This window comes from Pinus tabuliformis, chromosome 7 (genome assembly GCF_031772625.1).
Source record: "Pinus tabuliformis cultivar Carrire ecotype Pingquan chromosome 7, CPIR1, whole genome shotgun sequence".
NCBI classification, from domain to species: Eukaryota; Viridiplantae; Streptophyta; class Pinopsida; order Pinales; family Pinaceae; genus Pinus; species Pinus tabuliformis.
The window spans coordinates 229,694,166-229,720,409 of record NC_142293.1 but is presented as its reverse complement, the minus strand read 5'-3'; the positions used below and the strand labels follow the sequence as shown (position 1 = coordinate 229,720,409).

General features: G+C 39.4%; 1 protein-coding gene across 2 annotated transcripts in view; it reads left to right on the top strand.

The window, feature by feature from the left end:
- LOC149246690 (pentatricopeptide repeat-containing protein At4g21880, mitochondrial-like) overlaps positions 1-26,244 on the top strand; it is a 474,640-nt gene that overhangs the window by 401,048 nt on the left and 47,348 nt on the right. For both annotated transcript variants that reach the window (XM_089457999.1, XM_089457998.1), the window contains exons 11-14: positions 23,905-24,069; positions 24,289-24,416; positions 24,572-24,641; positions 24,798-25,015. In XM_089457999.1, coding sequence (XP_089314125.1) covers positions 23,905-24,069; positions 24,289-24,416; positions 24,572-24,641; positions 24,798-25,015 — 581 coding nt within the window. The remainder of the gene's footprint in view (positions 1-23,904; positions 24,070-24,288; positions 24,417-24,571; positions 24,642-24,797; positions 25,016-26,244) is intronic.

The following is a 26,244-nucleotide window of genomic DNA, read 5'->3' as shown; positions in this document are numbered from 1 at the left end:
AGCAGTCAAGAATTCTTTAGTGTGGCCTTCAGTAGAAAACATACAGATTGCAAAAGAAGCCAGAATAAGGTACTCAAAAGTAAATCCTATTCATCACATTTCTGTTTTGCAATTGGAATTTAGATGATTACAGTGAAGAGATGACAGTGAAACACTTTAACATAAGGAAAACATCACCAGTATTTAAGCCACAAGAATCCTATGAATGGTTTGCTTAGTATTGATGCTCCAGTGCTTTAAAAAAAACTCACAATACTCCAACAACTCACAAATATTTTTGATCTCAAACAATCCACCTTTAATACTTCAAAAGCAGAAGTATTTATACAAAATTTACAAATTGTTTACAATAAATGTTGTCTCTAACAAATAGGACATTTTTAGACTATAGATTAACTAAAAAGCTCTAAGTGCTACAGATTAATAGTTCTGGTGGAATGTGTTGTGTAGATGTTGTCGCTTCGGAAGTGGGAGCAGGTAGGATGTGGACCCAAATTTGTGGCTGTGTTGGCAAATGAACTAGCAGATGTAGATGTATCTCTCTTTTTCTTAGTAATTCACTCAACTGCTTGCTGATCCTCTGACTTGATAATCTGAGACTTCCCTCACTGATGGCTGATCCTGTGACTGCCCTGCTGTTTTATCATCCATTAATGTCACAAAATATTTTGGAAACTATATAATAATATATATATTTGAATAATATTTCCAAAATATTTTAAATGAAATTTATAATTAAATTTCTACAAAACTATGTGTTGTTTCCAATCCGTGGTTTTGTTTTCTCTTTCCATGAATTCACAAAACCATGTGTAGTTTTGTTTTTATTACTTTTTCCTCTGTAATTTCATTTTATTTGTATGTAAATTCCTTTTACCCTTGTAGAATACCTAGATGGTTTTGCAAAACCATTTATTTATTTGTATGGTTGGAAGAGTATTCTCACTTTACTCTTTTACTTTCACCTGCAACATGATTTTACACCTGTAAATTGATTTCACCATGCCTATAAATTGATTTCACCATGCCTGTAAATTGATTTCACCTTAATCTTCTATTGTGAAATGCATTTACATGAATGCTATATTTGCTCACCTGTACATTAATTTCATGTGAAATTTTCCCTTTTATTTTCTTTGATAAATTCATGGCATCCGTGAATTTTATTTCATGTGTCACTGTAAAACCATTTTATCTTTGAATCTCATTCCACAACCTTAGTCTCATATTGCTGTAGCTATATAATTTTACCTCAAGTATGGTTTCACCCGTAGCTCTGAAATATTACCGCATTCTCATATCTCTGTATTTCACTTGAAATTAATCCACCCTATATTCCCGTAACATTTATAAGATTTAAAACCAAAACAGTTAATGGTTTATCGCACCACTTTTGAGTGGTAGGGTGGTATTATTTTGGAGGACGCAATATAACGTGGTGCTGCCACGTAGCGAAAAGGCGGGCAAGGAAAACCGCTAATCTCGCGTGCTTTTGAAGTGTTAAGTGTTGGATGAGCTGAGCGTGCGATATGGAATTTTAATCGTTCATTTATTTTTACGAATCTCAAGGCAAATAAAAATGAAGGGGGTTTAATTCTTAGTGCGGGGTGGGCCATTGGTTGACTTTGCAGGGGGAAGAGGTAGTATAGGCTTGCGGGAGAAATTAATATAAAGTCCAAAACTTTATATTAATAGGGTTTTGTGAAGTAAGGGGTAAAAAGAGGGATTTTATATATATATATATATATATATATATATATTACTTTATATGATTTACCCCACATTCACAAAGGAATATTATTCATGATGGTTTATATAAGCCCATAGTTACATTGTGTTTTGACAAAATAAGCCCAAGCCTACCCACTTGTGCATGGTGTTAGGTGTGCTAGGCTTAGGTATTGTGGATGCAGGTCGCATGGAGATGGAGCGAGAGATAAGCTTTCGGGCTTATTTTTTATGCAAATTTCAATAAAATCCAAGGCTTTAAAACCAAAAGCTCTGTAATATATAACCTTTTTGTCACACAAACCTATTCTTAATGATTTGAAAGCATGTATTTGGCTTATGCTGGGGTAATATTCAGATGAATTAACAAGGAAAGTGGGTGATAAAGTAGGAAGTTGAGTAAAGGATGATGCAAAATGGAGAGGAAGCGGGGCGAGTCAACAAGCCAAAAGCTTCATCATGAGAGCAACAAATAATATCTGAATCATCAGATTTCCTATAATTATAGGACCCTAACAGGTCATTCACTAAAGCTCATTCACTAATTTCCTCTCATTACATTAAACCCCTTACATGTATAAATTATCAATTTCCCTTTGTTACCCCTTCATTATTTTTCATTCCCTAATGTTTTTCCCCTCTTGGTTCCAAAGGACCCTTCCCTCTTCATTTCTCGTTGTAAAAATATCCCTACCCCTTCATTTTACCTTTCCCCTTATAATTTCTCATTTTCCCTTGAAAACCCACTAAAACCCCCTTATCCTAAGTTTAAATAATGTATCGGGCCCCATTGAAAAACCCTCCCCAATACCCTTTTAACTTATATCCCTAGTGTATTTTTTCCCGGGTCCCGCATTTTATTAACCCATTGCATAAATTAAATTCCATAATTACTTTTTAATTAATTACATTTCATTATAATTAGACTCGACCCCACTCCCCCACTCAACCCTCGCAAGTCAACCGTGCGATAGCCCTCCGATTACCCACTTCCAGATGCAACGACCCATACCCATATCGCGCGCTCTCATCGTCCGACTATTAATATCCCAAAAGCACACAAGATTCGCGGTTTTTCTGATCACCATTTTGCTATGTGGCGGCCCCACGTTATATCGCGTGCTCTCAAAAAATACCACCCTACACTCAAAAGCTGTGCAATAAGCCATAATACCTCCTCCCCACGTAGGATGAAACCACCTACTGTTCACACATTAATTCTGCGCCCAAAATTAACCACTATTGGTTGAAAGCCAATAAAGCTGCCCTTTCTATCCTTTTACTGTTATTCCATTGCCAACAACCTCTGCCGACCAACTCTAAACCCCGAAGCTCTATTCAACTATTTTAACCCCAGTTACAACTAGAAGACGCTGCAGACTCCAATTTGAAGCAGCACAAAGACAATTGAAGCCTAAGAAAGCCTCCGTTGCTCCCACAGAACCCTATCTGCACAGCTAATTGTCGATTTTCCAAGTATTCTTAAAAGAACCAAAACGGCCCTGTACTTAAGCTCTGCACAATGTTTATAAAAGGTAATTAATTGAACTAATTAAAAAACCTTGCCAAACTAAAGAAACCCACTGTGCACCTAAAATCCCTTTCCTGTAGACTGTATTCACCTCTCACACTATTCCAGAGGTCCTAACCCTACTCCTTAAGCTAGAGAGTGATTAATTTAGTAAAATAAACAAAACTATGGCTTCCCAGAGCATTTTGAATGAAAAGCCCCTGCAAACCCCTCACTTGGATATTGACCACCTCCCATTGGTTGACAGAGATTTTCAAATTAAAGACACAATTTCCCCTAGCCATCTATTGAAACTCCACTGCTGGAGTAAAGACAAATTCCTCAACCACAGTGATGATATTCAGTTATGGGAATCAAATTTGCCCAAATACTTGTTCCCACAGGTATACCAGTTCCCTGAAATCATCCACCTATGCCAACTCTGTTATATCCCAAGCCAAAGAGCCATAGTCTCTCCCAACCAACAGATTTTATTTACAATCACTGCAGTGTCAATAAACCAAATGAAACCCCATTTTCCATTGAAAACCTACTTGAACTATACTTGAAGCTGGACCTTCCTAAGAGGTCTCAAATTTTTCAGACTTTCATCCTAGAAGAGGCTCATATTCCTACAGACAATCCTCCATACTCTGCCACCATTTTCTTTGAGAGGGCCAGACAAATTGTAACCATGCTCTCTTGCATTCTAGGATATACCATTGATGAGCATGTAGATGAGCCTATACTTGCTTTCCTTTCTATTTTTTGCCCAGGCAAGCCTCCTGCTGCAATTTTCAATTTTGCCCAGTTCTTAGCAGATAGAATCCATGATCAATTGATTAGATTTCCAAATGAAAGAGTATTCAAATACTCTTCAGTATTGTTCCACATGTTCTTATATTTCCAATTAGACAAGTTTCCAGTCAACATCCAAAAGCTGGACACTAAAGGCCATCCTAGATCTGTCATCTTTTGGACACCCTTGATCCAAAAATATTCCACTGTTTTCAGCTACAAAGAGTTCATTGATTCCTTTGTTTACCCAGTTGTTAATATGCTAAGCAGTAGCAATCAACCCAGGATCAGTGATGAGATAAAGAGAGTTTTCTAGTTGTCTAAAAACAATAGAATAGGAGACTGGTATCTATACCAGGACCACACTGAAATTAGAATATATGGATACCAACTCACTTCCTATAAGCTGCCCAAATATCTCCCCATGAGGATATTTGCACTAGAGTATATCAGGCATATTATAAATTCAAATGATGTAAATTTTCTATCAACTAGGAAGAAAACACAGTTCAAAATAAAAAACCAGTTGGGTCCTTTTATTGGCAATAATAGGGAAGCTGGAGAAGAAGCAGAGAAGGGTTTACAGGAAATGAAGTTCAATAGCAGTTTCAAATGGAAGTGTGACCCTTTAGGAGTCATAAACAAACTAAGACTCAAATTTAAATTGAGCCCTTTTATGCATGAGTCCAGGCCAGACATTGAAAAATATGCCAACCAATTAGAGTGGTTGGAAAACACCTTGATATATATGGAGAAGCAGATGGATACTAGTTCCATATTGCATACTCTAGCCCTGCTATTGTAAACTGCTCTAAGCATAGAACATACCATAATTTGACATGGTATCAGAGCTGAGGTGAAGACAAAGCCGAAGCAAGAGCAAGAGCAAGAGCAATCACCGAAGAGAAGGTTGGCAAGGCTATCTTAAAAAGAAATCATGGGGTCCTCAACACACTTCCCTGCTGAAGACAAAATCCATGAGAAATCTGACTATCACAGATGGAAGATGTCTCTCGATCTAACATTAGAAGAGCAGGAAGTGTTGTACCATGTGAGAGGCGGGATTATTGAGCCTCCATCAAATGCATCCGCTGCTGCTAGCAACAAATGGACCAAGGGAGAAGTCAAAGCAAGGAAGATCATCCGGGTCTCTATCGACAAGCGCTTGGTGACCTAGGTTTCCGAGTTGAACACCTCCAAGGAAATCTACGATAGACTGGTGTGTTTATTTAAAGTTAATGATGCAAATCAAGTCTTGTTTCTTAAATATAAGCTGAAGGAAATTAAGAAGGGAAAAGATGAGAGTATGTAAGCATATTTCTTAAGGACCACCATGATCAAGAACGATCTCCTATCTATTGGGGAAGTAATTCCTGATAGGGAAATGGCACTCACAACTCTTGGAGGACTGCCATCTGAGTGGTACATATTCAGGACTACTCTTCTTAACAATAACGTAATTCCTGGATTTGAGGAATTAATGGCCAGGCGCATTCAAGAAGAAACGAGGATGGAAGAGCAAGAAATGCCCATACTTAAAGGTCATCTCTCTGCCTTTTCTTCTCATACTAAAAGAAGAAACAATTTCGGGACTAAATTCAAAGGAAAAGTTGGACCTAAAGGTGGAAGAAAAGCACGTTGTTACAATTGCAATAAAATGGGTCACTATGCAAGGGAGTGCCTTGATAAAAGGGACTCACATCGGGACGATGATCAAAATCCCTCTCAAGGCAATCAAAGGCATGGCAGGTCAAATGGAAGAGGTAAAAGAAGTGCTGGAAATCAAGGAAGAGGACAACCATTCAAGAAGGCAAGAAATTCCAAGTATGAATCTAACACTGTTAACAATAAGCAAGATGAATATTATCTACCAACAGCTCTATCTACTATTGCTCCCCTCGACTCGCTGGGAAATTGGCTTATTGATAGTGGTGCCTCAAGCACTTCACTGGTTACAAAGAAGCTCTCTATTATCTCATAGAGAAGGAAACCAACTTGGAAATTGTTCTTGGAGATAATTCAAAATATCCCGTGACAGGCGTAGGAAATGTCACTCTTCAATTGAATCAGGGTAATACCATCCACTTACAAGATGTATTATATGTACCTGATCTCAAAAGGAACTCGGTGTCCATTTCGGCAATGGAAGACAAAGGCACAAGGTGGCCTTCACCGATGGCAAGGTACGTGTATGGAAAAAGAACTTTAAAGATGCTTTTATTCTTGGGTTTCAAGTTGATTCATTATATTAGGTCTGTGGAAGTCCGCTGGGTGTCGTGTCTTGTGACACATCTCTTCAGTCTGAACTATGGCATCAGAGGTTTTCTCATCTTCATTATAAAGTTCTACCCGATGTAAGAAAAGTGGTGATCGGGATGCTCGAGCTCAGATTAGAGCAAGAAGGTGTATGTCCAAGATGTGCCGAAGGAAAGCTCAAAAGAGGACCATTCCCCTCAAGTCAAAGCAAGACCTCTGATATATTGTAGTTGGTTCACTCAGACATATCCGATATGATGCTTGTGAACTCCTTGCGAGGATATTTATATTACCTCACTTTTACAGATGATTATTCTTGCAAGAATTGGATATACTTCTTGAAAAAGAAGGATGAAGTGTTCTCCTGGTTTCGACACTTCAAAGCCTTGATCGAGAATCTAACTGAAATGAAGATCAAGACCTTAAGGACTGATAATGGGACTGAATATGAATCCAATGAGTTTCATGACTTTTGTAAAGAGGCTGGCATTAAGAGGGAGACTACTACACCATATACTCCTGAGCAGAATGGTGTGGCAGAAAGGAAGAATCGTACAATTGTGGAAGCTATCCATGCTATGCTCCATGATCAAAGACTTCCAAAGTTTCTATGGGCCAAAGCTGCAAACACCTCCGTATATGTACAAAATTGATGCCCTCATCAAGCATTGGGTTCCAAGACTCCTGAAGAAATGTTCACCGGTAAGAAACCTGACGTATCTCATTTTAGAATTTTTGGAAGCCCTGTATATTTTCATGTGCTGAAAGAGAAAAGGAATAAATTGGGTGCATCTGGAAAGAAAGGAATCTGTAACGACCTATCTATAAATATAGAGAACACAAGAATAATAGCAGGCATACGATGCATGCATATGATAGCTACATATGCATGTGTCGCATACACCGCACTAGTATTTATATACTAAACTAGCTATAAGTATCAAATATCATGACACTTCTTCGAATAGAAGTTCTACTCACCCATCAACACCCATATTGCTTAATGTATCATGATTAATGGGTAAATACTAAATTTAAAATGTATAACGTAAACATAACTATAAAAGATAGATGTTAAAAATTAAGCTAAATCCTAAAAGATGGCTATATAATTATATATTTTAGATTATTAATGTTTTGGCTATATAATGTTTTGGTCTTGAGCTACCTCCCTCTGATACCAAAATTTAAGGTCTGTAAAGCCATTGTAAATACAGTAAAGGGTTTTTCATCATGAGCCTGTGATTAATTTCCTGAAATTTTACAAATTAACTAATAGAATTGATGAGGGTACCTACCTGTGCACTTGCGGTTGATGATGCCTCAAGCTACTCTGCTTCGGTTACCAAAAGACCGAAACCACCCAGCCTAACTGAGCAAAACCTCGCTACTCAGTCCAGTAAGCTTCTTAGTTGAAGCAGATTGTTTCCCCGTGCCTAGAAACCTCAAAACAATCCGCGCTTCTTCTGTTGGTAACTCTAGTTTATGGATATCCTCACTTCTTCAGTATCCCCTTCCTTCGTTCTTTTTCTTCCTCCCGGCTCCCTTCCAAAATTCTTTTCTGTGGTTTATATCTTGTTTCTTGGCGGTGGCCGCCCTCCCACCGCTTTGCCTCCTCGTGACACCCTTCCATGTCACGTAATTAATATATTTCTTTTATGATTTAATAAAACACTTCTTTTAATATAAAGATCCTAAGGTTATACTAAGTACCCTTTCTTTAATTAAGTTATTATTTATATTTTTTTAATCATTTTATTAATTTATTAATATAATTCTATTAGTAATCTAAAATATATAATTATATAGCCATCTTTTAGGATTTAGCTTAATTTTTAACATATATCTCTTATAGTTATGTTTACATTATACATTTTAAATTTAGTATTTACCCATTAATCATGATACATTAAGCAATATGGGTGTTAATGGGTGAGTAGAACTTCTATTCGAAGAAGTGTCATGATATTTGATACTTATAGTTAATTTAGTATATAAATACTAATGCAGTGTATGCGACACATGCATATGTAGCTATCATATGCATGCATCGTATGCCTGCTATCATTCTTGTGTTCTCTATATTTATAGATAGGTCGTTATAGAATCTTCGTGGGCTATAGTGAAAATACTAAGGGCTATAGAATCAATGTAGCTGGTCAAAGGGAAGTTGAGATTAGTCATGATGTCACCTTTGACGAAGATATGACTCTTAGCAAGGTAGACAATCTTCCTACTTTAAGGGGATCTAAAGAAGCTGACACCGGGGAACCGAGGGAAAAAGAAGATGAGACGATGCTTGATGTGGAAGAACCTATGGATCCTATTGATCCTCCTTCGCAAGAGCCTTCCTCTTCTAGGAAGAGGCCTTCATGGCTTAGGGGGACACTTGATGATGTTGAAGGACACATTGCACCCCGAGGAACCTTTCGTGAAAGTAAGAAGCCGAACAAGTATCAGGGATACTTGACCATCATGAGCACGATCATCCAAAATAAGCCTTCATCATTCATAGATGTCGTCAAGCATCAAGTATGGAAGGATGCTATGACCGAGGAATATGAGTCCATTATGAAAAACAATGTTTGGGATGTGGTCCCCAGACCCCAGGACAAAGAAGTTGTCACTTCAAAATGGCTTTACAAGATAAAACATGCAATTGATGGAAGTGCGGAAAAGTATAAGGCTCAGTTTGTCGCTCGTGGCTTCTCCCAGAAGGAAGGTATAGAGTCTAGACTATGACGAAATATTTGCACCTGTTGCTTGATATACCACTATTCGCTCGATCATATCCCTTGCTGCTTCACAAGGATGGAACCTACATCAGATGGATGTCAAGACTGCATTTTTACATGGTTCGATCAAAGAGGAGGTCTATGTGGAGCAACCCGAAGGATTTGAGATTTATGATCAAGAATCTCATGTGTGCAGGTTGAAGAAGGCCCTCTATGGGCTAAAGCAAGCACCCCAAGCATGGTATTAGAGGATCGATAGCTACTTGATGAAGTTGGGATTCACTAGGAGTGAAGTCGACCCTAACCTTTACTTTAAGGTTATAGATGACAAGCCTCTCATACTGGTGCTATATGTTGATGGCCTCTTTCTAACAGGTGCAGACCCTCTCATTCACGAATGTAAGAGGGAGATGGCTTCTGAGTTCGAGATGAAAAACCTAGGACTTATGCACTATTTCCTAGGACTGGAAGTCTGGCAGAAACCAGGGGAGAGTTTCCTATCTCAAGGAAAATATGTGGTGAAGATATTGAAGAGATTTGGCATGGTGGACTGCAAACCCATAACTACCCCGATGGAGCTTGACTTCAAGAAGTTAAGCGGTAGTTCTGCCGGACCTGTTTTACGAAATGCTACCGAGTATCGTCAACTCGTCGGAGCATTAATTTTATTGGTGAACTCCCGTCCGGATATATGCTTTGCAGTCAACACATTGAGTCAACATATGGTTGAGCCTCACCACTCACATTGGATAGGTGCCAAGAATTTGTTGAGATATCTTCGTGGCACAATCACTCATGGGTTGAGATACACTGCTAGAGATGTGAGACTACTTGGATATACTGATGCTGATTGGGCAGGTAGTGTGGTGGACCGAAAGAGCACTTCCGGTGTTGTTTCTCTTTGGGATCTGCCTTGATATCCTGGATGAGCAAGAAGTAGAAGTTGGTGGCTTTAAGCACCGCTAAGGCAGAGTACATTGCTGCTAGCATGGCCTCTTGTGAGGCAGTCTAGTTGCGAAAGCTCTTCAGTGAGCTGTTTGGATTTACATTGGATGCCACCGCGATTCTATGTGACAACTAGAGCGGGATCCGTTTATCAGAGAATCGTGTATTTCATGATCGCTCCAAGCATATCGATATCAGGTACCACTATATTTGTGATATGGTGCAAGGAGGAGCTATTAGGCTCCAACATATCGATACAGATGAACAGGTCGCCGACATTCTGACAAAGCCCCTAGGAAAGGTCAAATTCCTGACTTTCCGAGAACGACTTGGTGTCGTTCAGAGACCCTCTTATGAGGGTCGAGTATGATGTATTGAGCTCTGGGAGCTCCAGGGGGGCGCGGGGTACTTCGTGGAGCGACATGTGACCACAGGGTGACTCACCATCCCCTGGTGGTGCACTATGTACAGGGTAAAGGTTCAACCTTCCCCTGTGACACCCCGTGGCAACTGTGGAACAGGATGATTAGTTCTCCCGTGGGCTAGGATGATTCATTCTCCGTGGCGACTGTGGAGCAGGATGATTAGTTCTCCTATAGGCCAGGATGATTAGTTCTCCGTGGCATCCACTGGATAGGATGATTCGTTCTCTTGTGGACAGGATGATTAGTTCTCCTATCAAGGCATCCTACCCATGCAATCTGGGACTCATGGGTAGTACCTCTCATCTGATCAATGAGTAGGGAAATGAGGATAGGGACTGTTGTCGCATAGAGTGTCCAAGCACCGCAACAACGCTCAGACCGGGGGCTGTCACCCTGATCCCCGATCTCTCTGTTCAATCTGTCTCCCTATAGCAAGCTAAGGGGGTTAGACCCTATGGGATAAAAGAAAACAGGCTGTGAATCAGCCAGTTTGGGAGACAACGAAGCAATCGAATACTTGATTAAGGCTTAGAGAGACTTAGAATTTGATTGAATTTTAAATGATTACAACTAGTGCCTTACGGAATCGATGAGCCGAGTAATCAATTAGCTGCTGCTGATTACGAAATAATTAATGATTGCTTGAAAAAATTGTAAAATATCTAATATGTAACGAGCATTATATAATTCAAGCAATAACGAAAGATTTTCTATAGATGCACAATGCCTTAGCAATAAAATTTCTAAAGATCAAATACCTTAGTCAACCATGAAATTTAAAAGCTAATGATTCACCACTTTTAATCCCATAACTAAAAGATGTATGCTTAGAGAACCAAATCCAGGAAAATTTTACAACCCTCAATAGTTAATCTTCAAATATAAGAGTTCAAGCACATTAACTATAGTGAAATGATAAAATACTGAGACCATAAAAATCTTTTCCCTCAAATTTTAACCTTAGCACAAAAGGCTTTAAATCCACAAACTTAGAAAATCCTTTTGCTAAGCGAGAATTAATGCAAGATTTTCAGTTTAAAATGACCAAACGCATCCAAATTGCTCAAAAAAATTTATATATTTTTTATAAATGTTTTTGGACCCTAAAATATATATATATATATATATATATATTTTGATTTAATTGAAACCAAACCAATGACCAAAAGGACAAAATCGAATTTGAAAAATGGCAAGTCGAAACTATGGAAGATCTAATCAGAAATTAAAGTTTCGAAAGTCATAAGAAAATAAAAAAAATAATCAAATGAAACCGAGCCTAAAACTACACCAACCTAACCCGTATACATAAAAGAAAATCGAATTTGTTCTATTATGCGTTTGCAGGTATGAGCGACTGGACGACGACGATGAGGGAGGAAACGAAGAGGGGTTTAGAGGAGGCTACGAGGTTAAGGGTTTCTGACGATGACAAATTTTCTACGTGAGGGGTCGATGGAGGTTGCGTGCAGAGCTGGTTGCGGAGGAGAGAGGGTAACGCCGGAAGCAGCGTGGAAGAATGTGGCATGCAGGTGAATCGAAGGGCAGAACTGAGGGTTTCGCTGGTGATGAAGGAGATAGCAATGGGCAGTGTGAAGGCTTCGAGGATTGCAGGAATGGATTGGTAGCGTAGGGAGCCACAAAAGGGAAGAGCTGGACGGATACGCAGAAATCCAGAGATGGCTAGCGTCAGGATGAGATTGCTGGGTAGTGTCGGGAGCGTGGCAGCAAATGAGGGTTCAATGAGCGGTTTGCAGGTATCGGGCAGCGAAATTGTGGCAGCGAGAAAGAGAGCTGGGCAAAAATGTGTTGCAGGAGCTGTAGGCAGAAAGAACGAGGAGCAAGGAGGGAGCTTATAGGTGTGGACGTCTAGATCGAATGAAGACTTGTGTGGATAGAGAGGAGGATGAGCTGAGGGCTCAGGCAACGTGATGGCTGTGGATTGAATGAGAACAACGGGTAATGAGAGAGGGTTGGCCAGTACGCAGAGTATGGAGGGTTTGAGGGTTGGATGGGTTTCGTATGCAGGCAATGAGGAGGCAGGAAATGAAAACAATGTGCAGCTGCGTGAGGGTTTGGACAGTGAACACCCTTTAAAAAATTTCGAAATTTCTCTGAAAATTGAAGACTCCAGGCAGCAGCAGAAAGAAGGACCAAAAAACCCTCCAAATTCTCTAGTAAATTTTAAATCACCCTACTTCAGATTTGTCTAATGAAAACCCCGAAAAATTTTCAAGATATGTACCTACAATGATAAAAGCAAAATGCCCAGAAACAAAATATACAATAATGAAACCTTAAATACCCTAGCTAAATAATTACAGTAATCACAGGTTGAAAGCTCTAAATAGCCAGATCTGTCAGTATGCCACATATTTTTTTTTTTAATTTTAAATTTAAGGTGAGGTGCTCCAGAGAAAACCCTTCATGCATCTACAACGGAAGTTCTAATGATAAGTCCAGGATCAAAAACCAACTGGGTTCTTGAGAAAATGCTATCCGGGAGTTGACTGGTCCAACTGAAGACTTTCCCGAATGCCCAATGATCTCAAAATCAAGGATTTCCTACACAACTTAATTCAACCATTAACATAGAGAGAGAAAACAACAATGAAATTCAGATTTAATGGAGATACCTGCCATTATATTCAGAAATTAAACTATCATTCAAACCTTAATGATCAAACAAGATACCTATGTGTAAATCACTTTTCTTTAAGCTAACATCAATGGCTGAAAGTAAATCTATGCAAGAAAATAAAACATCTTACAACATTTTTCCGAAGAGTAACACCAGCAGAGATTAACCCCAAAGTCTTTCTTTATTTGCACATGAAAAACGATTACAAGAGAGCTTTCACTTAGCACATGACTCCAAGATCGAATGATCTCAACTGACCATTGACCTCTTATTTAAAGAAAAATTTCCCAACGGCTAGTTCGAGTGATCCTTGTCAAAGCGATCTCGACCGTTGATGAGGATCAAAAAATCTTTTAATCTCATCCATCGAAATTAAAATAATGAGGAAATTCGAAATTATCATTTAAATGCATTTTAATTAATTCAAAAAATTAATTTTTATTTAATTTCCTCAAAATTTTGACTTTGACTTAACCCTAGGGACCAAGGGCATAAAATTTAGCAAAATAATCATTTAACCTTAGTCCCTGGACCTCTTAAAATTTAATTTTTTTAAAGGACCCTCGAATTTAGCCTTTGGAAAATTTAAAATTACCTAGGACCTAGGACTTAGGACTTATGAGGGGATAAATTATTTTTCTAACCCTCAAGACATTTCACATCAAGATTTTTACATTTTTACATCTCAAGGGGGAAACCCCATTTGACATAGACCCTCATAGACTACCCAGTTCTATGATATAAACATAATTCAACAGATCAAGCAATTTGTAATAAAATAACCTAACCAAATAGTTAGGATTATTCCCAAATCACTTTTACATAGACTCAATCTAACACACTAGGACTCCCCTAAGATTCTAATGACAAAATCCATTCCAGCTTTGGGGTAAGGCTGAAGGAAAACTCTGCTGATCATGGATCGGTGAGACAAAAAACCTTCCGGAATGTAGATCATCACGGGAAAATTAGGTTTACCTAGGCAATTACATACATGACACAGATCTGCTAAGATTATTTACAATTTACACATGCAGACTAGGTTTACAAAATAACATGATTAGGTTGATAATGATAGTCGGACGGCACAGACACATTGATCAAGCACTATCCCTTTTGCGAAAAAAAGGGGTGTACTGCTATGGGTCGTTGACACATAGTGGTCAACATCTGGCTCTATTTGGGAACACGTTGCTGCACTGTAGGAATGTGAGAATCCAAAATCTGCATCCACGCAACACGCAACAAAACATAAGTAGTGTCCATCCAAAAATCATCATATAACATTAAGCACAAGAAATGTATAAGTTCTTCATTTATTAACTATCTAGTAACATAAAAAGTAAATCTAATCCTAAAACAAAAATGAAATGCTGAAAAGACAAGGAGTAGGGTTAGAAATACAGAAGATACCCCATGGCATCAGATACGTTCAATATAGTGTATACTGAGCATTTGCCTGCTTTCAGGGAAATCTGTCGGCTACTTCTCGGATGTGCCATGTCCAATTTTGCATATGGTAGGACTTTTTCCTATCCGAAAATCAAGCTGCTTACGACTATTTGATGCATCAAATTGTTTTCTCGTTCTCTTTCTCTTGCATTTTTTCTTTGTGGCAGGCTGTATCACTGATGACATGGAACCTTCTGCTTCAAAACTCTCACATGAAGTATGTAAGATATGCGTGACATGTCTTTCTTCATCTTGCATCTGATTTTTATTGTTTTTAATTTTATCTTGATCACCTTCAATTAACCACTTTTCAATGGAACAAATGACCTCCTCATAATAAGATGGAGCTTGTTGCAACAGATAAGGAGGCTTTTGATCTATCGACGTCTCCTTGTTTCTTTCATCCTCTGACCACTGTTGAAATCTCTTTACTTGTATTGTAATGGCATCCATCTAGCTAGAGTGTTCAACCTTCATAACACTGATTTCCCTGGCATGGTCTTCCTCCATGCTCAATAACTTATTTTGAAGACATATCTGACTAGCTTCCATACCTTTTATTATTTTCTCATTCTTTTCCTTTATGGTCATCAAGAAATTTTGCATAGAGTTTATCTCTTTCTTATGATTTGCTTGCATGGTAACCAACTGATTATTATAATTGAATGTCATGATAGTCATTTCTTCATCCATAGTTAATAACTTGTTTTGCATAGAATTAATTTCTCTATCATGATTAGCTTTCATGGTTTTCATCTCCTTATCTCGCTTTTCCAAGTGGGTGTATAAAGTTCTCATATCATTGACGTAATCAGTTACAAACTTTTCTTGATTAATCTCCATATTTTTTACCAGCCGCATTATTTCCTCTATAATTTGCCTCTAATTTTCCCTTTCATGGTCAACACTGACTTGACAACTTGTTCCTGCTTTTCCACTGTCATGGATTTGATCTGCGATGGTACAGGTGGATGGCACATTCTGATATGGAGAATTGTCTTGAAATCTTTCATCGACAGCGCGATCCTTTGCAAAATCACTTTCATTCTGTTGCATAATTTTAGGGGCACAAGGTGAGCTATCTTGATAACCATATCTATCTTTAAAAGCATGAACGATGTCTTGTAAAGAAGTGAAAGAATCTTCAGGACAATTATTAAACCAATTCAAAGCATCACCCTCTAAAGAAAAGACAAATAGACGCATTTTGACGTCTTCATGATCATACTGAGGAGAACTACAATAGATGAGCATTATACAAGAAAACCTGCATAGATTCTTTCTAACAGCGACTGAATCACCACCCGAGAACAAAGACAATTTATGAATGGCCACTTCCGAAATATCATGGAGAACATCAGTAAAATGACATGGGGTAAACGAATAATCCATGATGAATAATGAGGGACCAAATGGATGATAGAGAGAGACCTCTGCTCAAGAAAATCAAGAGATCCAGAAGAAGTGAGTTTCTAGTAGAAATGAAAGAAGTGGAGTCACCACTTTAGCATGAATCTAACTCTAATATCCAAAGGGCTAAAACAACTGGAGATAAGGGAGGGATTCTTGTCTGAGAAAAAATAAATGAAAAGAAATGGAGTCACCACCCAAACAAGAAACGAACCGAGATGTCCAGGTGCTAAAGGTACAGATGAAATGATTAACGAGATGACGAAAGATAGGGCGATGAAAAGATCAAATGACGTCAGGAAAATTTGGCCGTTCGACAGGCTAATGAACGGCGGAAAAGATGAGATGTGCCAAAAAAATGTTGACTTTGTCGGCTCGAATGAGAGATGAGAAAGATGAAAGATGAATGATGAATGTCGAATAAACCAAGGACAGAAAAACTTTGTCCCCAGCAACGGTGCTAAAAAATGGTGTCATTGCCGGCTTAAATGAAAAGATGAGAGAGATGAAAGATGAATGATGAATGTCGTGAGGATCAAGGACAGATTGATCAAGCGCTATCCCTTTGCGAAAAAAGGGGGTGTACTACTATGGGTCATTGACACGTAGTGGTCAACGGGGACCATAGTTGCTATCGATGGATGGATCGATGTATCTACCATACTCCCTATGCTAGGATGACCTCCATTGATCTGGGATCAGTAAGAGTGGTTCACACTCTGAGACTGACTTCAGGTTAGTGGAGGATGGTATGATACATCCTCGATCATTTCTTCTTCTTCATAGTTCGAGCAGAGCAGAGCAGAGTGGGGTCAAGCTATACAGGACAGTGCATTTGATGGATGGATAGCAGTGACGGTCTGACGGATCGCAGATGAAGTTCTCCCTAGTTGAGAGGGAGTGTTAAAATTGGCAACTAGGGCCAAACTCCATGTGGATCACCTTATTTTTGGCTTCGGATATTTTTCCTAGATTCCTCTCATTGAGAGGTGTAGGATTGATCTAAAGATCATTTGATTCCGATAAGTATTTATGGAGATATGAATTTATTTTGATTATGGACAAATTGTCAAGGTCGGCCAGCAAACTTATGTAGGCTCAGAAGCCCAATAGTCATGTCTATTCAACCTCAACGTTTGCATACAAATACAAGGAGAATTCTCCTCATTTGGACAATTCAATTTCACTCATCTTCTCTCTCTCTCTCTCCTACGCATAAAAGGAGCCTCTCTCTCTCTCTCACACGTGTCGCTGAAAGGAAGACGTCCTAGGGCAAAGAAGATGTAGAAAGAAGGACGCTGGGGCAGAAGGTCATCTCTTTGACTAACGTTTCCCTTCCAGAAGTGCGGATTGGGTATGGTTGCCTCTCTTGGGCAAGCCGCAATTTTTGGCATGAAAATAGAGGTGATCTAACCTTTGGTTTGACCGGTATTGACTACCCTAGTTTAGGGTTGTAGTTGACTTCAGAAATCTGCAAATTGGCTGAACTTTTGGGCCTATTCAAGGCTTGTTTCTTCAGGCTGTTCGAGGACAAGTTGATCGGAAATTGACCAAGTGTTTTAGAGGTCAATTTCAGCTAGTTTGACCAAGTTTGACTTTGTTGATCTAGGGTTTTCTGCTGCTGATATAAAATTATAGAATTCAGAGTTTGTACTATTTCTCTGCTGAACTATTGAAGATAAAAGAAGATTTGATCAAAGGGTTTCCCCGCATTGGGGTTTGTCCCTGGCTAGCCGCCACATCTTTTGTCCCTTGTCTTGGCTTGTTTTCTGTTGATCATTTAATGTTCTATCTACACTTTACTTAATGTATATGTGATTGCTAATCTGTGGCTAATAAGAAGAAAAATAAGTAAATTGCTCTAAGCATAGAACATACCATAATTTGACATTTTGACATTAAGACAGGGAAAATGCAAATGACCTTTTTGCAGCCTACAGTACAATAGCCTAAGTCATCAGCAGATTACAGAAAGGCAAAATTTGAAGTTTTGGCCAGGGATGTTCATCCCATAGATCATATTGAATTTCATAAGCAAGCAAGAGAAATGATATACTCAACGATGACCAACAAGGCTATGAGTGTACAAAAACTTCAAAATTCTCTAGACAATATCACAACACAGTTTAAGCTAGAGAAAGCATTCTCACAAGCAAAGGATAACAGAATCAAGTCACTAGAAGAATTGATTATTGAGATAGGCTACAATCCAAATGGCATCAAGGCAGCAGAAAAGCTCCTAAAGAAGAAAAATGAAGACATTGCTGCATTGAAGAAGCAACTAAAATTGCCTCCTTTTGAACATCCATAGACCAAGGAAGTTCTAGAGAGTCAAAGCCAAAAAGATGAGATGATGGACCTCCTTCTGCAGTTAAATGCTCAATTAAAAGAGATGGAGAATGAAATGGACAAGTTAATACAAGAGAAATAGGCCACCATCCAAGCAGCGCAGAGGCTATGCTGGGTAGTGTAAGCTCACATAGGGGCAACACAGAGCTTCAAAGAGAGTCTGAAATCCAGTTGGGAAGTCGAGTTCCAGTGCTAGAAGTCGGGGTGTGAGACCGGAGAGCCAGTGGAATGAAGCTCCAGACAACAGGAGATCTGGGAAGAGTTGACGTAGGTCCTTAGAGAGGATGACTCAGAATTGCGTAGGCTAACGCAGTGACTGCGCAGAGCTAGCGTGGGGCCAGCCATCCAGGGCCTAGATCAGTGTTGGATTGCCAGTGATAGTGTGAGGTATTTTTGACTAATCTTCTGCCAGTCAGATTCTCTGTATTGGATAGCCAGAAAGGCATCCAAAGATTATATTCAGAAAACTACTGCTTAATAATACAAACCCTCAGCTGTTGCACCGGTTTTCCCGCATTGGGTTTTTCTAGGGACATTTGTCCAAAAATAACGTTGTCATGTGTTGTGTATTTCTTTCTTGCTCAATTTCTTGTTTCTGCATTTAATTTAATTGGTGAAGGTTGTAGTGTATTAGTTTCGGTATTTGTTGTAGGATGCAGTAAATAATTTGTTTAGTAATTAACAAATAGAAGGAACTTAATTAGTTGCTGCAGTAGAAATTTTGGTCTTCCAAATCTTCACATGGTATCAGAGCGTAGGTGAAACAAGAGAGTAGAGTCGTAAGAGCCTAGCACTGAAGAGGAGGGAAGTCGAAGTGTTGCGTAGGCAGCAAATCGAATACCTAGAGGGATTGCGCAGTCCAGGCTAGGAAGGCAAAATTTTCGTGGGAAAATATCTCTCTGAGTGAGTGGACAGAGAGAAATTTATATATCGAAGTTTGCCAATGTCAAAGGGAGCAATGCAGAAGCATCAACAGAGAAGCAGTTTTGCAGTGAGACACAGTTTTTTGCAGCAGTTGTTGGGGCAGAAAAGCGTCAGAAGGAAGAAGGAGACATTGTTGAGGGAATTTCTTCCTCAGAGTATTCCTAGCTAGGGAATTCGATTTGTCTATTGCAGAGCAGCAACAGAAAGGAGAAGATCTACTAACTTCTGCAGGGAGTGCGTAGGCCAGCCCAGCAGTAGCACAAAGGAGAGAGGAGGTAGTTCGATATTTCGTTGGCAGAGATGGCAGCTAATGGGTTAAGAGATCAGGATCGATTGGAGGGTGCATCCAACTATGTGGTCTGGAAGGCAAGGATATCATGCCTTCTAAATGAGCACGATCTCAAATCTTATGTCGACAGTGTGGTAGTTGTACCCGCGAATCCAAATTTGCTCAAGAAGTACAAGGGTGAGATGGAAAAGGCCAAGCGATTGATCCTTGACGGAGTGAGAGATCACGTAGTGTGTCACATTGCTAGCAAGGATACTGCTCGACAGATGTGGGAAACATTGGCCACGTTATACGAAGGATCTTCTGAACAACAGAAGATGTACTTGGAGAAGAAGATGAGATCCACGCAGATGCAGAAGGGGGAATGCATTGATCTATTCCTAACGAAGCTTCAGGAAATCCGAGACTTGTTGGCAGTTGTGGGGCCAACACCTCAGCCTACCGAGATCGTGAGGCTGGCCCTAAATTTAGTCTCCGAAGAATGGCAAGTGTGTGTCCAGAGTATCCTGGGCAGAGAGAGATTGTCGGATTGGGAAGGAATGTGGGCTGCTCTTTAGCAGGAAGAAATGAGGAGAGACTTAGTTAAGTGCAAACTTGATAGAAACAACAACAGTGGGACGAAGCCTAAGGAGGAGGAAGAGAATGCAACCCTTGATTCAAAGGGGCAACAGGAGCAGCGAAGAAAGAAGAAAAGTGTCTCGAAGATCAAGTGCTTCCAGTGTGGTGAACTTGGTCACTATGCTACACATTTTCCTCTAAAAAAGAAAGACAAGGACAAGAAGCATGATCTGAAGGCTGCATTCGCAAAGATCGAGGAGGAGGAGTTTGCCATCATTACCCAAATACCTCTAAGGGAGAGGTGGGTGATCTAGTACTGTAGTTCGAAAGAACTGCAAATGGGAAGGATCCTTGAGAAGTCCACCTCGCGGATCAATACCTTGCTATGTGAGCCCAGATCAGAAGTAGCAGGATGGACCAGGATCAGTTGGTGCAGAGGAGTGTCAAAGTGACAGTTGTAGTGGCTAGGAGCACCAGAGACTGAGCAGCGCAGAGTAGTGTTGGTAGCAGTGTAGAGTCAGCAGCAACGCAGAGGCTTAAGAGGCTTCAGAGGGTCAGTGCAGAGTTAGAGCTCTAGCAACAGATGCATCATGTTGAACACTTGTTCAGTAATTTTGGATGCTTTTCCATTGTTGATGCAATAGCAGCAGTAGTTGGAGAAGGTTTCAGTACTGCAGTGGCAGTGCCAGCAGTAGCACAAATGCAAAACTTATGAGGGTTGCAGTACAGATGCAGTGTTGGCAGTGGAAGGGTCAGTAGCAGTACAGAGGTAGAATTTGCGTAGTGGTTGGTGGGCAGCGATGTCAGACATCAGTAGCGCAGAGGGAGATGTTATAGAGAACGGTGATGCTTCAACAGGTTGCATTACTAGAGCACATTCCTCGCGAGCATCGGATGTGATCTAAGCCTCAAAATTTGCAGGGAAGCTAGGACACATGTTTTCCACAATACCCATAAATCATTTTGTGAAATTCCAGCCGAAGACAGTTTTATTAAAATAATTAATTATTTTTAATGGATGCCTAAGTCTAAACTTAGGAAATTAAAATAATTAAAGGGTATTAATCAAACTGAGGGTGAAACTTCTAGAAGAAGATAGAGATCGAGTCCAATTGATCTGAGCCATTGATTAGAATCTAATCTAGGTCATTGATTACTCAACTGGAGGATTATAAGGACTTCGATGGGCATTTGGAAAACAACATTGGAGAGAGATCAAGAGATTGAATTTCTCAGAGAGGGTATCACAACATTTGCTAGAGAAAAGATCAAAGTGATTTCTTGCAGTGAGGGCTAGGGATAGTTCCGGTTGGAGAGTTTCCTGATTCGGGAATACATCGCAAAGGAGGCAGAGAGAGATCCGAAAGAGGAAGCGCAAAGCTTCAAAGGGAGTCTAAAATTCAGCGGGGAAGTTGAGTTCCAGTGCCAGAAGTCGGCTTGTGAGACCGAAGAGCCAGTGGAACGAAGCTCCAGACAGCAGGAGATCCGGGAAGAGGTGATGCAGATCCCCAGAGAGGCTGACGCAGTGACTGCGCAGAGCCAGCGTGGGGCCAGCCATCCAGGGCCTAGATCAGTGTTGGATTGCCAATGATAGTGTGAGGTATTTCTCACTAATCTTCTGCCAATCAGATTCTCTGTATTGGATAGCCAACAAGGCATCCAAAGATTGTATTCAAAAAACTACTGCTTAATAATACAAACCCTCAACTGCTACACTGGTTTTCCCGCATTGGGTTTTTCTGGGGACATTTGTCCAAAAATAACGGTGTCATGTGTTGTGTATTTCTTTCTTGCTCAGTTTCTTGTTTCCACATTTAATTTAATTGGTGAAGGCTGCAATGTATTAGTTTCGATATTTGTTGTAGGATGCAGTAAATAATTTGTTCAGTAATTAACAAATAGAAGGAACTTAATCAGTTGCTGCAGTAGAAATTTGGGTCTTCCAAATCTTCAAAACATGTGACAAATAGGTGAATGAAATAGGGCATGAGAAGGGGCAACCCTGGGTCACACGTTGGGGTACAAGGGCAGCTAATAAGAGGTAAGCTCACACTTGCGTTTATAATGTGTAGGAGGGAGAAATCATGTTACATGAGGTGCCTTGGCTTTGATTTTTCCACCTTTCTTTATATGTCTTTTGCTTTTTTATGATTTTCTTTGATTAACTGCTCGGGGCTCAAGGGGTAAGCGCATGATGTACAAGATATAGCAGGGAGTACACCCTTTTAAGGTGGGGCGGTTCATTGCCCACCAGGGGTTGGGACAATCAAGGGTTCCTATATTATGAAGGAGGATCATAGAACTTGTAGGAACCAGGGTGATGGCTATGATAATGGGGTAGAGCTCATTTATTGGCTTTTGTCCATGTGCTAAATGTGTTTGTCCCGGCCATCCTTTGCATTTTGTGGTACATTTTCCTGTTGAATGTGGCCATATATGCTTTTATCTTTCTTTTTAACTGCATCAACCTTTGGGCTTCATTCCAGACCATGACCCAAGGTGTGGGCAAGGGGAAGGGGCATGCTAACCCTATGCAGACCCAATGGAGGAATGTGGATATGCTACACCTCTCAAAGCACCCCGATTGTACAACTCAACCCAAGAGTGACAACACTTATATTGGAGATGATGATGACTGCCAAGGTGAAACAAGGAAAAAGGCACAAATTTAAAGCATCGTGATCCATTTTCTGACTCAACAAATGATCATTACTTTCATAACAAGTACATAAGGCATTAACACTTAATATGAAGCAGGGAAATAATGTACTTAATGTATGTCAAGCACCATATCATCAAATGTGAGTGAGCTGAGCAAAATGTGGGAACCACCATTGATCAATTGTCAGTGGAGAACCATGGATCTCATTTGTGGAATTGTTGTATGTGATAAGAGTCATATGAGAAAGTCTCCTCTAGTTACTCCTAGATGTGACAGGGTAACATGTTCATGTTGTGGTTGGCGAGGGAAGTCATATTAGGGTGGCACATTTTGAGGTTAATGTGGGCTCTGACCTTGTTGGATCCACTGTCTGTGGGTACCTTTGTGGTCTCATAGGTGGGTCCACATCACACTTCCAGCTCTAATTCATCCTGATTTTATCAGAACAGCCTTTCTTTTTTTTTTGAGAACTTAGGCTATCATTTAATACATTGCAGGTGCATAAAGCTAATTGTGTCTTTACAAGCTTCCACTTATTTAAGACATTAACAATAATCAATGAATTTGTGCTTGCAAGCTATCTAATATCCATTAACTGATTGCATTACTAGGAAGTGGAAGGAGTGGGGGGAATTAATGTAGAACAAAATCCCAACATAGGGATATGCCACTGAAGTAAGATGTAGGGATATGTCACTGTAGTAAGATGGCTTGCAACATCACATAGATAATAACCACAAGGTATTGCACCAAGCCTTTCAGCGATGTTAGTACTAGATTGAGGGAGGATGCTATCACATTGACCCAGGGACTTTGCATGCCAAAGACATCCAGTTTTGGAAAGTTTTTGGTGTAGGTAATGATCTATGAACAATCTGTGCCTCATAAATGAAGGGTTGTGATTATGCTTTTTGACAAAGAGAATCTAAAGAGCTTACAATGTACGCAAATAACACCATGAGACTTAACATGATATGATATATATGAGTTTATGCATATCTTTATCTTTTGTCATTACTGACCAGTGACCACTGTATTTTCTGCCTAAGATCACAGGCATTATAAAAATTCTTAACCTTTTCAATATGGAATGTTGTATGATTCATTCAGGTTATTTTTTATTGGTACAAGAGTGCAAACTATATATTTCTATGCTCAATCGTCTGGCATGGATATCTGACATTATTCTTTTTGTATTTTCGTTGTAAATATTTTGGTGCAGATAGTCAAGGATAAAAGAAAACATGAAAAGTACTTAACTGAGATTAAAAGTGCCTTTATAATAGCACTTATGTCAAATGGAAGAGTATCAGAAGCATTTGAAATATATGATGAAATAAAGCAAGCAGGTGACGTTCCCGAGGCAAAAGCGATGAGGTCCCTTATTGTGAGTAAGCAATCAGGTTTCTTATTAATACATTTTAATATCTCAATTTTATATGGTTCTGATAAGCACATGCAAGTAGATATGTATAATGGGGTTTGTAGAGATGAAATAATACAACATAAGTTTTGGGGACAAATTTTATACTGTCAGGCATTTTCAGAAATACATATTCGTGGGTTAGATTCTAAAATAGAGATGGGTTGTCTGTAATTATAACAGGAGCCTCTTGGGAAGCAAGGTAAATTCACTGAAATGTTTCAGTTGCTTCATGAGTACAAAGATAAGGAGGATTGGTGCTACGCTTGTAGTTTATCAGTGCTCTCCTGCATTAAGCATAAACAGCTTAGGTATAGACCTTTGCATAATGACTTCTTTGTGGCATTCACTTTCACAAGAAGCAAATTTCTTAGAATCATAAGAGCCTGTTCTTTTAGTTGGCATTGTGTGATTTTCTATTTTTATTTTACTTTCGTTTATCAAGGCATTTTATATGTTGAATCAGGTCTGCCATTGACCTCCTCCAGCAGCTGAAAGAGATGGACAGATCTCTTGTGGACATTGTTTGTGACCAGGTTCCAGCCTTTTTTAATGTTATCATGTTCAATGCTGATCAGTATTTCTACTGTGTAGCTTATTTTGGTTGATTTCTTTGATGTCATCTTGTTCAGTTTTCTGAGTTCCTGTTCTTGGTTGTTATTGAGACCATGACAAAAGCTCTTGTGGTGCAGATCTTTTACCTTATATGTGAAACAGACAAACCAAATTTGGAGGATGGCTTGGCTTTACTCCAAGCCATGAGGAAAGATATGGATCTTCAACCATCACGAATGGGGCTAGATTTTCTTCTTACAGCCTGTGTTAGCAGGAAAGACTCAAAGAATGCAAAATTGATCTTTGAAGAGTACATTAGAGAAGGAATTCCATATAATGTGCTTACTTTTCTGAGGTATGTGCCTTTAATTCGTCTTTATTTTCTTTTATTTTTTTGTATGGCATATATTAGAAACTGAATTGTACTGAATGCTGGTCATTAAAATGGCATATTAGGTCATGACTCGTGTTTTACATATGTATCCTGTTTTACTGGTTAATGGTTTTAGAAGCACGCTTGGTTTTCAAAATTCATTGGTTGATAGATCCTCGGCATTAAACAAATACTCTGTGAGAGAATAATGCAGGAAAGAGAGAAGATACTTGGATGATTTATTCTTGTTCTGCATAATGTTTGATTAAATAGTCAGTGAGTTATACTTTTAAGTTATGTGTTGGGGAATGTACATAGAGTACGTTAACTCCTCAACACTTAACATCAAATTAATGACTTTATTACATAAGTCATAACACATTTTTTGGGTAAAATACATCTTATATTTAGATCGAATAAAAAACAAAAGTAGAAGGGTCTATACAATGGCCCCTATATCCTCTACCTCAACTCTACTAGAATAGAAATAAAATCCAAATAGGCTACATGATCTGATATTCACCCTATGAGTGACATCATTTAAAGATTTATTAAACTTAGGTATTACAGACTCATGTGCTGGTGTGTGTGTGTGTTTTGTGTTATTGAAGCAACGATCGATCAGATTGTCAATACACAAACAATAAAATGAAAAGACAGCAGAGAAATATAGTAAGCAAACATAAAGACACAAGCAATTTTAATAAGGAGTTCACCCTATTCTCTAGGGCTACGTCTCCGGTCCAACTTTTAGTGGTGGCCTTGTTTTATTGTGTCTTCAAGAAGAGAAAATACAATACAGGGACTCAATATGAGTTCTCCTGAAGCAGATTTAGCTTGGCAGGGTGGTTCTTGGATTCCCCAAGCCACTTGGAGTACACAGACTCTTCTTCTTCCTACCAACTTTGTGACCTTTTGGTCTACAGTGGAAAGAGCCAAATGCGATGCTCTGTCCGGACAGATTCCTCTATGGGAAGGCTTGAATCTTCAAGCTCTCTGGTGCTTGATGCTGCCTCTGGTCAGCTCGGCCCTTTGTCTCTTCTGCTTAGCTTTACTTTTCTTTGTGTTCAGTCCTCCTCCCCGGGTTCACTGTTCACTGCCTCTCTTGGTCGCTTGGACTCATCTCTACCTCGACTCTGACTATCTTCTTTCTCTGTTCATGGCTTTAGCCATTCGATCCCTATGCCTGTTCGGTTCCCCTTCCGCTTGTG